At 37.2% G+C, this 16,645-nt stretch overlaps 2 protein-coding genes and 1 non-coding gene across 5 annotated transcripts; all 3 read right to left on the bottom strand.

Moving 5' to 3' along the window:
- Positions 1-629: 629 nt before the first annotated feature.
- Positions 630-10,761, bottom strand: LOC111006536 (zinc finger C3H1 domain protein). Of its 3 annotated transcripts, none has more exons than XM_022278534.2 (11): positions 10,488-10,761; positions 9,856-9,952; positions 8,398-9,300; positions 8,177-8,304; positions 7,675-7,806; positions 6,551-7,586; positions 5,341-5,838; positions 4,952-5,256; positions 4,073-4,165; positions 3,860-3,985; positions 630-2,845 (listed from the first exon to the last, which is right to left on the bottom strand). In XM_022278534.2, exons 1-11 carry the CDS (start codon positions 10,575-10,577, stop codon positions 1,061-1,063), a joined length of 5,193 nt encoding a protein of 1,730 aa, XP_022134226.1. In that variant the 5' UTR covers positions 10,578-10,761; the 3' UTR covers positions 630-1,060. The 3 variants fall into 3 exon arrangements, with proteins under 3 accessions (XP_022134226.1, XP_022134225.1, XP_022134228.1); XM_022278533.2 differs by having other exon boundaries at positions 5,329-5,838; XM_022278536.2 differs by lacking the exon at positions 7,675-7,806 and having other exon boundaries at positions 5,329-5,838.
- Positions 10,762-11,885: 1,124 nt separating this feature from the next.
- LOC111006603 (uncharacterized) lies at positions 11,886-14,975 on the bottom strand. The gene is made up of 4 exons (XR_002600881.2): positions 14,715-14,975; positions 14,073-14,160; positions 12,967-13,487; positions 11,886-12,886 (listed from the first exon to the last, which is right to left on the bottom strand). It is a non-coding gene; the product is annotated as an uncharacterized LOC111006603 (transcript).
- A 556-nt stretch (positions 14,976-15,531) lies between these two features.
- On the bottom strand, positions 15,532-16,645 carry ECI1 (delta(3), delta(2)-enoyl CoA isomerase 1). Its single transcript, XM_022277844.2, has one exon. It carries the CDS (start codon positions 16,375-16,377, stop codon positions 15,667-15,669), a length of 711 nt encoding a protein of 236 aa, XP_022133536.1. The 5' UTR covers positions 16,378-16,645; the 3' UTR covers positions 15,532-15,666.

Genomic DNA, 16,645 nt, shown 5'->3' on the forward strand with positions numbered 1-16,645 from the left:
AGAACCAATATTTGATTTAAGAACTAATCAAATATCTTTTTTTTTTTTTAGTTTTTTTGCCCAAAGACTATACTAATGGATAACTACGTTGGTTAGAGCACACCACCAAGCACAAATACGCTGTCAAAACCAATCGACCATTTAGGAACTAATTTCAAAAGGCTTAGTTTCTATCTTATTCTGTCTTTTAGAGCAAACATTCAATAAAATTACATTTGAATGACCATTTTCATAATTTAATTATTCTAATACCCTTAGTTTATTTTCATGGATACTCTATTCTTTTAGAATAATTGTAGTTATTCTTCTCCCAAAAAAACCATAAGCTTGTGAATACTTATTAGTAGCCTGATTATAAGAGTTGAAAACAAAAAGATACTTTCTAAACAATCTTACATGCAATCGTAAATGGACTCATTAGCATGAAAACAATCTTTAGAAATATTTAAACCATAGCATTAATAAAGTACGAATAAATAAATTTTCCTGTCAAATTCAAACTCAACTTACTTCCCTAACCTGTAAATCAAATACTTGGCCAATACAATATCATGCAGTCCAATAAGTCTATAGCCATTCTAGCAGTTTTCACAAACAAAATAAGATAATAGATAGTAGGAAAACAAACCTTCAACGAATGAGCATCCAATGCGGTTCCTTTTCATTTCAACCTAAAAATGGTTAGTGTACTTACATTTAGAAGGGTAAAGTGAATTCGAGAAACTATTTCTAGCAGGCGGAGAAAGATGATGAAGAACAAGACAAAACAATGTCAGCTACCAAGAAAGATGGGGAAGACCTTATCTTTACAAATCCCTCAACAAACTGAAACCTGATAACGCCCTCACTCAACAAATCCAATTCCAATGAGGTCTCAAATCAATCTTTTTCTCACTCTGCAAATGTTGTTTATCTAATTCCTAGCCGCAATTAGCTATCTACCACTTAGCAAAACTGGCGAAACTACCGCGCCTAAACAGTATGAAGTAAGCTATCTGTACATTTGAGGCTTCTCCCACAACTAAAAACTGACTCTAATTTTCCTGTGATTTTACTGATCCTATTGTAAAGAAGACTCGTCGAGTTTGATTCCCTTTTCGTTTACTGCTTGCAGAACAGCACTCGTATCTCCTCTATTTTTACATATGTTATAGTATGATTTCCACAGCTGAACAGAAAATGGGTATACTGATAAAGCTCTCTTGTGAAACCTCTCTGTTATGGCTTCAAAACCTTTGACATTGACTAGAATATTGGCAGCTTCTGCCCATATGAACTCTGGTGGTATTGGGACAGCATTGAGAATTGCACTGATCAAATTTGAGCTGGCCCAGAAAATAAGGCTGGCAGAGGCAACTTGGGAAGAGTCGTTACCACTGAATACTTGCTTGCAGACAGAAAATAGTAACTGATAATTAGAAGGCAACATTTCCAAGATGGTTTCTACGAAATCCACCAATTCCTTTGGTTTGCTAAATTTTGGGGGTAAAAGGGTTGGCCCATACCAGACTTCAAGAATACAGTTCACTAGAGAAACATCTGGAGAAATTGGAGACAACATGTTGCTCACAAGAAGCTGAACTCTTGGCTTCTTGATATTGTTGATGAATTTTCTGGATAATGGCTCAGGGACAGGGAAAGCTCGCACGTCATTGAGATAACCCTCTAAAATGCTCCTTATTCCACCAATAGAAGCAGCCTCATTCAGCAAGGATTCATCAGTAAGCAAAAACATAGCATACTCTCTCATGCAATGTTTAAAAGTCCCAGATCCAGCAGCCTTCAAAGCATGGTCAAAGGCCAAACGTGCTTCTAATTGGTCATTCTGCAGTAACTTATGAACAGAAAGATTAAGATACCAAAACACTACATCCATCTCGTTGGGACTGCAATCTAATGCATGTAAAATTGATCCTGAATCTGGCAAGTGCAAGGAGTTGCAATCACTATTATCCAATATTCTAGTTTGACAACAATCCATCTTTGAAGCAGAGTCAAACCAGCGCACCATTAGTTCTTTAGCATATTTGAATCTCCCATTCTGAAGTAAATATTCAGCATATTGATTCCAGATGCAGTGGACCCCAGGTACTTCTTTTGGCCAGTTCCTGATCGCTTCTTCAAATGCCACAACAGTCTCATCCCCAAAGTCATGTCCATTTCCCCGCACTTGAAGTAAAAGAAGTTCTAAGCAAGACGGATGGAGTTTAACATATTTATCCAACAAGTTCCTACTGAATCCTACGCCGTCAAATGCCATCAAGCACCTTATATGATTGACAGCAAACATTTGAACAGATTTTTGGTAGCTTTTACTTTCAAGTGATTCATTGTTCAAGCATGAATCAACAAAATCTACGGCTTTCTTGACCACCCTAGAAGCCCTCTGCTTCTCACCATCTGTCAATTGAATGGTAGGCCATTCAATCTCGACCAGTTCTTTCTCACATTCAAGCTGCTGCACTACAGCATGAGGCAGTTTCCTGTAAATAACTAAATACACAACACAAACCCAGAAAATACATTTGTCAGATATATTTAAGCATGTGAGCATATCAGAATGTGTAAAAGAATAAGGCTCATCAGAATCCATTGCAACTCGAATAAGTCCAAAAATCCTCTGAATAGCCTTCTCAACATTCCCGGACATGCACAAACAATTTGTCGTCTGTAGAATCAGGTCTAAGATATAGGCACTAGCATGTTTCCCATCCAAGTTATGAGTAAATCTATTGTTGCAGAGTGCAGAAAGTGCAGCATCATACGCAGCCAATCGAGCATCAAGATTCATGCGACTGTTGATATACATGAGCCAGAGCTCATACGATTGCCCATTGTGCTTGACCTGAAGAACAAAAGCAAAGGGTTTCCACACAATGCTTGATTATGCGAGTGCGAAAATAAGCAATGGACAGAAGAGCCCACCAATTCAATCACAGTATGGGTGAAGAGATAAGTCTGCAATAATCATAAAGGTAATAAAAATAGGAGAGTTTTTTTTAATAATAAAAGAACAAAATAAAAGCAAAAAACCATACTAATGACAAACAGAAAGGTGAAAATGAAATCAAAGGTTTTCAAAGGTCATTGGTTTGATGCATGGTATATGCACAGCTGCCTTACAATTATTTTCATATTTATACAAAGATTGCTATCCTACAAAGACCCTGTTGAGTAAACTATACAAAGTCTATTAACCCATTATCCAGAACAGCTAATACTTCTAATTGCCAGAGAAATTTTCCTTAACACCATTTTTTGTTCCGTTGGCACCATTTGATTGTCCAAGATAGCCTCTAAGTATAGCACCCCAATAAGCCAGCTTTGTCATTCTCCCTCTCCAAGCAATGACAGCCTTTTCTGTTACTTCAAAAATTGATTGTTTTCAAAGAGCAAGTAACTTTGAGATGCATGACAATAAATTTTAGAGTTTTGGATCACTAAATCATCCATTCCTCGTATTTTAAACTTTGAACTTCCGGTTTTTTATGTCCTAAAATGTCTTAAGTCTTGTATAAATATAATATCACCAAGCAACAAATGGAAGAACATATAATGTTTTAGTCCTCACTTGCTAAAAACTGATGAAATCCAAAAAAAATATCTAAGGCTCGCTCTGGTTGACAGTTTAAGCATTCACTAAAATACTGAACAGTTTTTACTATATTTGATAAGAACAAAAACCTTTGACATTATGAATATGGTTTCATCTTTTTTTTACGAGAATCTTGTTTCATCTCTCTACCATATATATTTTAATAAATGAACTGAATCAAGATCTTTCAAGCTGTTTTTGTGGTACCATTTCCTATTCCGAAGTATATTCTACAGTACTGCAGGGAACAAATTTAAAGCATACCGCATAAGAGAACATGTCATCCTTCTCTCTTGTTGTAGTATAGCTGTAGAATACAAGGAGATAAACCGTCCAGATAGCTATAGATGCTGGATTATTCTCTACAGCACGTGATAGTACAAGAAGAGCCTGGAAATCCAAAAATCTCCAATTGTATTGCAACATAGTTCACACAAGCAAAAAAAAAACAGAAACAAGAAAACAAAATAAAAATACCTTTCTCATGCTCTCTCGACTGTTTGTTTCCTGGTTAAGAATAATTAGAGCTGTTTCCAGAGTTTGGTTCTCATCAGCCTGTTTCAGCTGACTCTACTTTGTAATAAGTTGGCACAAGTGAGATCATGGACCAAGAAAAGGAAAGATATGGTTAATAATACGTAGCAGAAAATTTTATAGTAATCGCAAGGAAAATCAGTACAAATGAGATAATGGACCAAAAAAACGTTTCATTTAAATGATAATGGACTGAACAACAGGAAGATGATTAGGGATCAGCACTCGGTGAAATGTAACAGAGACCTTCAAAGAGCAAAATGATAACTTCACAACAACTTAAAAGGGACAATTCTATGTAATACGGAAAAAGGAAACAATAAAAGCAAGGTCACACCTGTACAAGCATAACCAAAAAAAACTCCATCATACGCATACGATAACAATATGCAAAAAGGAGAAATTATAAAATAAAAATTAATAATATAAAAATAATATAAACCAACGTTTCCTTGTATAAAATAGTTCATATATCCTTTGCAAAAAAAAAAAAAAGTTCATATATAATGGCATACTTTAAAATACAGTAAGAAAAGTTATTGAGTTATCATAATTCAGACAAAATTGTATTTGAAATGAAGTTTCATTGAAGGAAGTGGCAAAGATGAAGTACTATAACCACAGCATCCGAAGAATGTGAATAAGATATTTCTAACCAAAAACACTATATGAAGTGCACGCATGACAGAGGAAGATGAGAGACAGAGAGAGTTAAATATGAATTAATTAGTAATATAGCAATAGAGTACCACATGTCAAAAAGAGAAAAATTATTCAACAGTGGACTGAACCAAGGGCGTATGTGAGGAGTAATAAACAAACCAATATTGTGCTTCCACTCTGAAAATATGATGACTGTCTATTCCAACTTCCCTTGGCCTCAATACGAGCATCGTGTAGAAATAGCCCATCAGCAGAAGCATCCTTTTGGAGCAAATTTGGTAACGTCAAAGAAATACTAAAAAAGTTTTGCCAGCATTGACTAATTTTCCGTACTAAAACAGGGTCATATGAATGTGAATCAGCTTTTAGAATATCTACGCCAACCAGGTAAGTTGGAGGAGTCAGATCTTCATACTTGAAGACTTTTGTTTCATCCGTAGAAGATGATAGTCCATTGCAAGATTCTGCAAAAGATGATGATGAAAAAGCTAAAAAATGTGAACCATCCAATTGAAAGAACATCAGAATTATCATACCAGAATGATTACTTTGACCATGCTGACACTGCCTCCTACTGCTATCAGAGTAGTCCTTCACGTGTTGCCAAGGACATTCATCATTGTTGCATTTTCCACGGAGTTCATACATGCAAAGTGGCAAAAATGGATCGATTTCAAGATCATCAATATAAGAGCCATCACTCTGATACGTAAGTCTGATGGCCTCATGTATAGAGTACTCTTTTAATTCTCTCCAGTGGATATGATCTACTTCCAGAGAAGCACCCTCCTCAGGAAAACCAAGATTAGAAAGACTCCCTCGGGTTCTAGTAAGCAAGACTTCTATACTAACCGAGGATATAGCCTTTATATGTTGCAAAACACTGTTCAAAGTCAGAGGTGTAGAACTAAAAGTTTTGGAGCAAGGACCTTCTCTATTGGATGGTTCATTGTCATCAGAGTCTGAAGAATCATGAGTCTCTAACAGAAAATTTTCAACATGACAACGATTATGGATGTCATCTGGGGTCTCACATCTATCTGTGCCTGCACAAAAACTGAATTATTAAAATAAAAATAATAAAACAAAGGAGGGGGTTTGAAACAACCGTGTAAATATTCCTAGTTCTCTAAATATTTTTTAATAATGTGAGTATCCAAAAAAGTTTAAAAAGTTCACATGCTCGCACAAAAGTGTAAATATTCTTAGCATACTCAGTTTTTCTCTAAATCTTTTTTAATAATTGTGAGTATCCAAAATAAAGTTTAAAAAGTACAAACGCAGACGAGGCAAAAAGACTGAACTTTAACATCATATAGTTAGCACATAATTTTTCAATATCGTATAGTTTTATTACATGTCCAACTAGGATATCAATAATAGTCAGCCCTAGTTTAAATAAGCATTTTCCCAATAATTCTCCATTCTAAGACAACAACATGACATCCAAAATCAGTCTTCATGAAGAGAACTGAAGTGATAATCAATGTTAAGTAGAATAGTGTTCACCTAAAATAACATGAAGAAAATGAGAACAAGAAAGGCTGTCTTTGAAAGAAAATAAAAGGTTAATAGAAATTTCAAAGGTGCATACCAAATGAACCATAACAGAAAAGATGAATTAGATAACTTGAAGGGCAGTCATAATCCACTTCAATTAAGATCGATCATATATGAAGAGGGATAAAAATCTCATTCCTGAAGATAAAGCCCAACCAGCAACTAGAGCTGTATGCATTATATGAACAGAAAGCATACCTCCAAAACCAAAATGCTGATCTCGCTTTCCTGATAGTAAAACATTCTCAGTCTTCTCACTTCTGAGGTCAACGTCATTTCCAACTGCTTGTCCTACTGTAGGTTCTGTATTCTTTTGCTGACTTTTGTCATTTTTGGCATCATTTTCAGCCCCCAGTTCCACCGTAGCCTGAATGTTATCACATGGACTACAAGACTTTGACAAATTTCTTGTACCTAGACGTGCAAATAGTTCAGACCTTAATTTTGCTTCTAGACGCAAAGAATCCTCGGTGTTATTGTCAGAGTGGTTTTTCTTCGACATATTACATGCCTCCATTTGATCATCTTCAAAGAATTTATTTCCCATATAGCATTCATCATAGGAATCAATCATTTCATGGTCAGAAGGAAATGACTCTTCATCTCCATCCACTGAAACATTTGGATCAGTGGATGGAGAGAGAATTCTATCTACAGTATTCTTGCCCTTAGAAGGCACTAAATCCAATGTATTACCACATAATTCAGAGCATGATCCAGGCTCAGACCCCAAATTTTGCCCATTCACGTGCAGGTTTGAAGTATTGATGGGAGTAGCATTTTCATGTTGCATATTTACACCATCCTGTTGCTGAGCAAAACTATTATATTCAGAATGCTTCTGATACGAAGGAGAAGCTCTGTTTGCATTTTCAGACATGCTATTTGAGTGATCCACACCAATTCTCATGTCGTCTTGCTGTCTTGAGGAACTAACTAAACCGGGATTATTCATGCAAAAAGAGTGAAAATGAGCTGAAAATAATTCTCTCTTGTGATAAAGATCAAGACATCTAGAGTTAGCCTCAATCAAAGCCCTTTGAGCTCTAGAATAAATTTTGAAAGCATTTCTTTCTTCGATTTCACATCGGCGCCTGAAATCTTGTGCTTCTTCCAGCTCCTTGTCTAGAGACTCCTCCACTTCAAATAGTGATTGGAGATCAAAACTGCTGGAGCCCATGCAACTTGAAGAATTACCAAAGACATTTCCAGTGCTTTTATTGTTGATCAACGACTACAATAGAAATAAATTTAGAGGGAATCCATGCAACTATAATAAAATATGAACACCAAAAATATTACAGTTGAGCCTGAAGATAGACCTTAAAGAAACTACTGAATGACTCGTGTATCTTGACATGGGATGCTGATTGAGGACATGTTCCTTCAAAATGTTTTGCAGTTGAAGCAAATGGTTGAAGGACATCACTTTGACTGTGAAACTCAACATTATCCTGTTGAGACAAATATTTAAATTCTCCTTCAAGGAAGAAGGAGGGCTAGAAACTATGTATTATAGACGGCAACATAATTTTGAAGAGTTCTTTCACGTAAGCAAAAAATTTAGTATCTCCCAAATATGACGAAAGGAAGCCTGATCATCCGCTGTTAATAACACAGATGCAGTTCAAGCAACTTTCACCATGAATTTCACAATTTTAGGAAATTCCACATACAGCATAGTCAAACATAAGATGATGGTGGTTAATCAAAGGTTCAATGGAACAACTTCTGAATTTTCTGGAGTATGATGAATGTTAGATATTCAATAAAAATACATCCATGAGAAAATCCATCATGCCACATGTACAATCATTAACTTACTAACTGAGTTTGGCCATTGGATGCTATATTTGGGAGCACCGTAGCTTGATCTAAAACAACAAGAGGGCGAGGATCCACCTGCTTACTAACCCAATCTGATTGACTGTCATTAGCAACAATGTTGGTACCTGCAAATCATGATAAGTTACAAGTTAAGCACCTCATAGACCCACAAGCTAAACTGTATGAGCTAAATTTTGTATTTAGTAGCAATTATTCACCATCCTGTACTTTGCGAGGGTTGCTCGCAGGTGAAGGTGAAGTAGCCACATGCCTGATGCCTTCCTTCCTCTGCTTCAACATACTGGACTCTTCTCTACACACAGAATTCCCTTTCCGGTCAAAAGTGACCTTAATGTTCTGTGTCTCTCTGCCGGGCTGTTGTGGCCAGTAAACAGATTTTACAGCGTTTTCTGCACATAGATGTTGTTGCCCACCTGAATTCATCTTGGTAGAATAAGACGCACTGATTTTCATACGCTTTGCATCTGGTTCCTTAGGCCCCAGTGGAGGAAAACGGGCTATGGTGGCATTCCCTTTACTACCCAAATCAGATTTTGAATTCGTGACAGTATAATCCTGGTTTGTAACTGAAACCATCTCCTTGTTCTGTTGAACAGACTTCAGCTTCAGTTTGCTTTCCCAAAAGGCTATCTGCTCCCGCAAATCCTGCAGCTTACTACTGTTCAAATTCATTCCTTGATCATTTCCACGCCCTTGACTCGGTAGGTTTCCACTGAGAGCTCTGGTTCTAGATCCTTGTTCAGCCAAGGAGGGCCCAACAGCACCCTTGAAATTTGCTCCAGGAGTTTTGGTCAAACTCGAAGACAATTTGTTTGCCACTACTTTGTTCCTTGTCATAGTGCGAAACTTATGTGATTTATCAACTAATGATGTAGGTGGCTTAAGATGTCTAACAGCATTACCATAAGATTTTGAAGTTTTCTCTTTACCACGTTCCTCCAAGTCACTGCCACTATCATCTGAGAAGCTTATCACTAGATTCGAATTGGCCTCTCTGGAAGCACCCCAAGGAGAACTAGTTCTATGTACAACTTGATCGTTATTGCATATCTTCTGAGAAGTAGGTTGCAAGGATGTTCTTGTGCAAACATCAATAGAAGCTGAAAATTTATTTCCAGAAACAGCCTTCTGTGTCAGCGGCATATATTTTTCATCATAAAATACTATAAAAACAAAACTAGCAAAAAATTTAATACATGGCTTAATTCATTTATAAGAACAATTTGAGAACCCCTGTAAAAAGTCCGAAGGAACAGGAAAAATCCAAGCACTGAAACCTTAAATGCAGTAAATACATAAAGTAGCAGTTACAAAGAGGCACAGCTAGTGTCCATGTCCTCTCAATACTCAGAGGGGAAAGTGATTCACATTCCAACTTTAGTAAAGCTAAAGAATATTTCAGCAAGCCAGGTATACCTAAATCCATATAATTTGCCATAGATAAGCATGCACCAGGTGTCTAGTGTCCTTGGTTTCATAATATGCCTAAATAAGAACATAATTATATTGCAGGCCTACCAACAGCTATATAATAACAACAGAAAAAGAAGCAAATTTAGAGCTGTTGTAGATTTCAAGCGAAAGAGTAGTGTTTATGAACTTATACACAATGTATATAAAAAGCTGGTGTACTCAATAACCGCAGCAATACTTACCAGCCTGGATCCCTGCGTTACATTTATTCTTAGGGGGAAGAATGGATGATGTTGGTGATGGGACTGAAGCAGGCACAGCAGAACAAAAAGGATGCGTCTGAGAAGTAAAATTTTATCATAAGCTGTACTATAAACTAAAAACATGTAAATGATATCGCGACTACAAAATAACCCAGTAAATCAGCGCAAATAAACTCTCAAAATGAAGAAGACAGAAAATCCAGTTTAGATACCATACCACGCTAATCCACCTTTAACGTACTTTTAAATACAATCATAATTAAATACACAACTACAGCTTGAATCAGGAGAGAACAGGTATTCACAACACAACTAAATCATCTAAACCCTACCGTGTAGAGCAACCACTTGAGCTTCTAAGTATTATAGGTTCTCTCAATTTAACCTCGAGGACAGCGGCAACTAAGAATTAAGATAAACACAGACCTAGAACTGCAGTTAGTAGAATAGCGTATCTAGCACGGGGAAACCTTCATTTCCAAATAAAAATAGAAGCAGCGATAAAATGGTAATGAATGTATTGTCATTCATATCATCCATCAGGATCAAAACAAAGGGGCTTGAGATGAAGATGATTAAGAAGAAAATTGGGAAGCGGAAGAAGAAAGTACATCATGAGTGTCGTTGTCCGAGGATGATACTTCTCCTTCTTCTCTGGTATCGGAGGGTTTGGCTTTGCTAGGTTTCGGATTGGACGCCATGGCCGTGACCCTGAGTTCCTAGGTCTTCGTCTTCTCCCTCCTCCCGCTCACTGAATGGGAGATTGAAGCAGCGGTTTGAGGGAACGGAAGTCAGGACGAAGGTGGGCGAAGGGATTGTTTGGATACGCGAATAGAGAATCCACAGAGCGGACTGGAGCGCGGCTTCGGCAGTCATTGGTTTTCCTCGTGTGATATTACGAGACTACCCCAATCCTCCGTTAGATGAAGATTACGAGTGCGGGAATATTCCATGAAAGAAAATGGAAAAAAGAATCCAGAGTGGACCCACGTAGGGATTTTCTTATTTTTCCAAATCCACCTTTTAAGTTAATTTGTTAATTTTTTTTAGTACGATCAATTTTGTTTTGGTTCATGTAATTTGAATTGGGCTTAATTAATTTCTCACAATTTTAGAAAATTCATTATAGTTATTCTGAAAAAAAAAATCATTATTATCTAATGTTTCAAATTCTACGAGTAATCAATTTCTTAAAAGACCGTGACATTATTATCAAATGTTAAGGATTTTTTATGTGATAGCATTTTTATTAAATGACGGTCATAAATGATATTAAGTATAATGTATATGTGACCAGAGGTCAATTTGATAACTAACTTGTTTTTAGTATTATAAATTTTAAAATTATTACTCACCACTTATTTGTAATGTTTTTTATATTTTTTTAAAATAACATATTTTACTTATGGCCCCCATTTCAAAAACTAAAATAAATCATATATCTTTTTTTTCAAAACTTGACTTTGTTTTGAAAATATTTTTCTAAAAATAAGGTAACAAATATATTATATCATAAGTGGATAGCCACCATAATTTAAATACACTTACTCTAAGTCTTTTGTTAGTTACATTGACCATTATTAACCCTCAGATCATGTATGATGATTCGAAGCATCATTTTATAAACTTAATTTCTAAAAACATCAAATTAAAAACAATATAGACTTTTAATCGGTTGATTGTATTATGTTTACCTTATTGAATTCTGTCAAAATGGAAGGGAATCAAGTAGGCTTCAGACGTAGAGGAAATTGGGTTATCTAGAAAAAATTATGTGCACATATTCAAAACCCCTAATTCTTAACTTATACTTATTTTCTCAACGTCGTGTCTTAAAAAAGTGTCACTTAAAAATTATATTAATATCTGATATCATTATCATGCCGTCTTTTTAGGATATTTAATTAAATTATGCAAATCACATCGACCTAAACATAATTCAATTTATTAAAGTACCTATTTATGATAAAAAAAAAAGTCATCCATTTAAATCTCAACTCGAAGTGCTGTATTCAAAACATTAATAATAATAAATTATACAAATTACGATAAAGTATTAAAAACCACAAAGACCTCACATCCTCAAAAGATTTTCAGTACATGTTTACAGGATTTCGAGCTTGACACCTATGGGGTCCAAGAAACATAGTTAGTTAGGTAAGTAGTTAGTTAGGTAAGAAGTTTGTCACACTTGACATGCGTATATCCATATATGCAAGTTCCAAAATGCAATATGCCGCATAGCATTCCTAAATTCCAAAAAAGAAAAAAAAAAAGGGGAAACATAGTCATTCGTTTTGCCATCCGGCGAAAATTTGGTTCGCGAGATCGTCTATCTGTTCAGTCCACTCACTAGTTGCTTATATAAAGTTTATGTTCTCTGCACTTATCCCACTAGAATTAAGGTCACCTAGATGCACCTCCTTGAACAATGGATCTGGACCCATTTCTCTACGTATCAAGTTGTGTAACAAGCAACATGTTATCGTCCTACACTGTATCTGGACGGGGTGAAATGATTTTTCTCGTAGGATTGCCCACCTGTCCCTCAGCGAATCCAATGCCCTATCAACAACGTTCCGTGTGGCAGAATGTCTCATGTTAAATAGCTCTTTCGAACTAGTCGGGGAATGGTTCATTCCCTCCGTGCCATTTGGTCAAGTTATATCGTTGTCCTCAGTATGGCGTCAGGAATCCTTCAGCATTTGGGTATACAGCATCACACAGGTAATAGTACCCTAAGGAGAAAGATATACACAATTCATAATAATAAACACGTTTCTACCTCTTGGAACCTTAAATCCATTAGGTCGTGATATTGCATCTCTTAGGACCCTAGAATCAGATGCGGATCCTTCCCACCCAGGCATGACGAATATGAAGTGTCCATTTGGGAGCATACAGCAAGCACGTTTGTTGCAATGTCACCCATCCTAGTCCTGTACCTTGGGCGATCAGTCACACTTACGTTGACCTTAATGTGCATACAGTCCAATGCACCTAGACAATTCTATTATGAGAAGAGAAAAACTTTAAATAGTCGATTTAGCCATCACTGCTTGTAAGAAGAAAATAGTAAATTTTATATACCTGAAACCATCACCACCTCTCGTCGGTACAGGAGTTATTTACTGGCTCGGGTGTCTTCAAAAGGATTGTGTGAAGTCTAAGGATGGCGTTTAGGACAGATTTGAAGAGTCCAGACATTGTCTCACCAGACTTTGAAATGTGTCGTCAAATGACTTTATTCTTAACACCATGTGCTAGGATATGAAGGACAATAGCGATCATCTCCTCGACGTCTACATATTGAGTCACTGACAACCCCCCAGTTGTTCTTAGCATGGTACAGAGTATAGCAAAACCTCTCCTATCCATTCTTGTACTTTCTCAACAAGCTAAGTCATCCTCGTGAATGAGCCGAAAAAAATTCAGCTGCCTAATCTGGTGTCTAAGGTGTGGTGATTGATTCCCTATTCTCCTCTGTCCCTTCATTACGCTATCTAAGATTAATACAAACTGGCATTGTGACGCACATAAGAGGGTCAATATTGCAATCAACTCATGAGGTTCTATGTCCATGCCCATTACTAATCGTTCAGGATATGGTCCTAACAAAAGATATCATGTACATAAGTCTTGCAATTGTTTCATGAAACTAATTCCTACCTACATTACGAATATTCCAACTATAAACCCAAATACTAGCATAAATTTTAATACACGTCTCAATTCATCTATAAGAGCAACAATTTGAGAACCCCGTCAAAAGTCCAAAGGAACAGGAAAAATTCAAGCATCGAAACCTTAAATGCAGTAAATACATAAATCATAGCAGTTACAAAGAGGCACAGCTAGTGTCCAATGTCCTCTCATTACTTCAGAGGTAAAAGTAATACACATTCCAACCTTAGTAAAGCTGAAGAATATTTCAGCAGGCCAGGTATACCTAAATTCATGTTAATTTGCCATAGATAAGAATGCATCAGGTGCCAAGTGTCCTTGGTTTCATAATGTGCCTAAACACTACATTCGACATAATTGTATTGCAGTTGTACCAAAAACTACATAATAAAAACAGCATAAGAAGCAAATTTAGATGCTGTTGTAGATTTCAAAGTGAAAGAGTAGTGTTCATGAACTTATACACAATGTATATAAAAAGCCGGTGTACTCCATAAGCCAGCAATACTTACCAGCCTGGATCTCTGCGTTGCATGGGGGAAGAATGGATGATATTGGTGATGGGACTGAAGCAGGCATAGCAGAACAAACAGGATGCGTCTGAGGAGTAAAAATCATCGTAAGCTGTACAGACTAAAAATAAAATGATATCGCGACTACCAAAGAACCCAGTCACGGCGAATAAACTTCTCAAAATGAAGAAGACAGAAAATCCATTTTAGATACCACGCTAATCCGACTTTAAAGAGTAACAGTTATTCATAAGCCCAAAGTATTTTTAAATATAATCATAAGTAAATACACATATACAGCTTAAATCGGGAGAGAAGATATTCACAACACAACTAAATCATCTAAACCCTACAATGTAGAGCAGCCATTTCAGCTTCTAAGTATTATATTTTCTCTCAAATTTTACCTCGAGGACAGTGACAACTAAGTAGTATGATAAACACAGACCTAGAACTCCAGCTAGTAGAATATCGTATCTAGCTCGGGGAAGCCTTATTTCAAAATAAAAACAGAAGCAGCGAGAAAATGGTAATGAATGTACGGTCATTCTTAGCATCCAAAAGGATCAAAAGGAAGGATAAAGGAGCTTGAGATGCAGATGATTGAGAAGAAAAACGGGAAGCGGAACAAGAAAAAAGTACATCATGAGTGTCGTTGTCCGAGCATGATGCTTCTCCTTCTTCTCTGGTTTCGCTAGGTTCCGAATTGGACGCCATGGCCGTGACCCTGAGCTCCTCGGTGTTCGTCTTCTCCCTCCTCCCGCTCACTGAATGGGAGATTGAAGAAGAGGTTTGCAGGGAACGGAAGTCATGACGAAGGTGGGCAAAGGGGTTGTTTGGATACGCGAATAGAGAATCCACAAAGCGGACTGGAGCGCGGCTTCGGCGGTCATTAGTTTTCCTTGTGTGATATTACGAGACTGCCCAAGCCTCCTTTGAAAAAATAAATAAAATCTAGAGTGGATCCCACGTAGGGATTTTTTTATTTTTCCAAATCCAACTTTTTAAGTTAGAAATATTAACAGATTTGTTTTTTTCTTTTTTCCCTTTTTTTTCTAAACGAGGACAAGATGTGGAGTGGGATGAAACTTTGGCAACAAATTTGTTAAATTATTGTCTTAAGTTGTGTAATTTGAATTTCGATATCATTTTATCAAAGATTTTAGAAATTTCATTACAGTTATTTTTATTTTAGAGAAAATTTCATTATACTCTAAAATTACATATTAACTAATTGATACCTATTTCCATAAATTTGAATTTCTACCTCCTCATGTCTCTAAGTTATAGAAAGAAAAAAAATGTTCATCAAGTTCGAGTTTAATACTTATATTAGATTTAGATTCACAAGCATGTCCTCATTAATTTGGAGATAGAGTTAAACAACAGAAATTAAACAACATTCAGAATTTATGCTCCTAATTATCGCTATATTTAGATCAAACGCTATATTCAGTCATTTATGTGGTTTACAAATATTTATTGCATTGCATTGCAGTTACTGAGATTGATAATAATTTATGACAGTAAATTTTTTGCATTACATTTACTGATATTGATAATAATTTATGACAGTACAAATTCCTCGCCACCTCTAAAGCTTCGCGACGATGCAGCGTGTCCCGATGACGTTCAGAACTTCAGAGAGCAGCTCGACCCGATTCCGGGCGTAAATCGGACCGTCCCAATTCCTCGCCACCAATTCCTCGCCCAATCGAACGGCAGCCGCGACGGTCTCTGCCGCGCTATCGTGCGCCGAGTCAATAATCCCCATTTCCAGAGCCTTATCCGCCGTCAGTTTAGGCGCTTTCAAAACGACGTCGCGTCGAGCCACCGGCGCTCCGATTTTGTTCTTCACCAGAGCCATAAACCAAGACGGAATCACGCGGCGAATGTCGAGTTCGCTCATGTACAGGAATCCCCGATCTCTCCTCATGAGGATGTAGTCGTGACTCATCGCCAATACGAAGCCGGCGGCCGACGCGTGGCCGGAAACGGCGGCAATCGTCGGCATCGGAAGCGTGATGAGATCGGATGCGACGGATTTTAACTTATCGTCCATGAGATACTCCCGATCAAGTGAGGACGCAGCCCAATCGATATCGTAGCCATTGGAGAAGAATTTGCCTTCGGCGGTGGTGATTAGGGCAAAACTAGATGGATTACCGGCGGCGGATTCAGCCTCGGAACGGACTTGACTGAGAGAGGATTTAATCGCATCTATAAGCGTGGGATTGAGTCTGTGCTCGCCTGGACCGGTTAGGGTTAGGAGAAAGACATTCCCTCGCCTCTGTAACGAGCACATCTGTTCTCGATTCTCTGATCGTGGCCGAGCGGCGGCGGACTTTGAGATGAACCCTAACGGAATTTCGCCGGATGAACAGTGATTCCCGTGAACGGCGATATTTTCGAAGAGAGCTTTTGCGACCTCGGCGGCTATTCTTGTTCAAATGGAAATGTGACGAGCAAGGGATGAGATATTGTCCATTGCAGTTGAAGAACAGATGCAATTTTGCTTGGTCCGCCATTGTTTTTAGTGTTTTTTATGGATAAAGTTTATTTGTTCTTTAATT

This window comes from Momordica charantia (genome assembly GCF_013281855.1).
Source record: "Momordica charantia cultivar OHB3-1 chromosome 4 unlocalized genomic scaffold, Mcharantia_2.0 BLBB01000004.1, whole genome shotgun sequence".
NCBI lineage: Eukaryota > Viridiplantae > Streptophyta > Magnoliopsida > Cucurbitales > Cucurbitaceae > Momordica > Momordica charantia.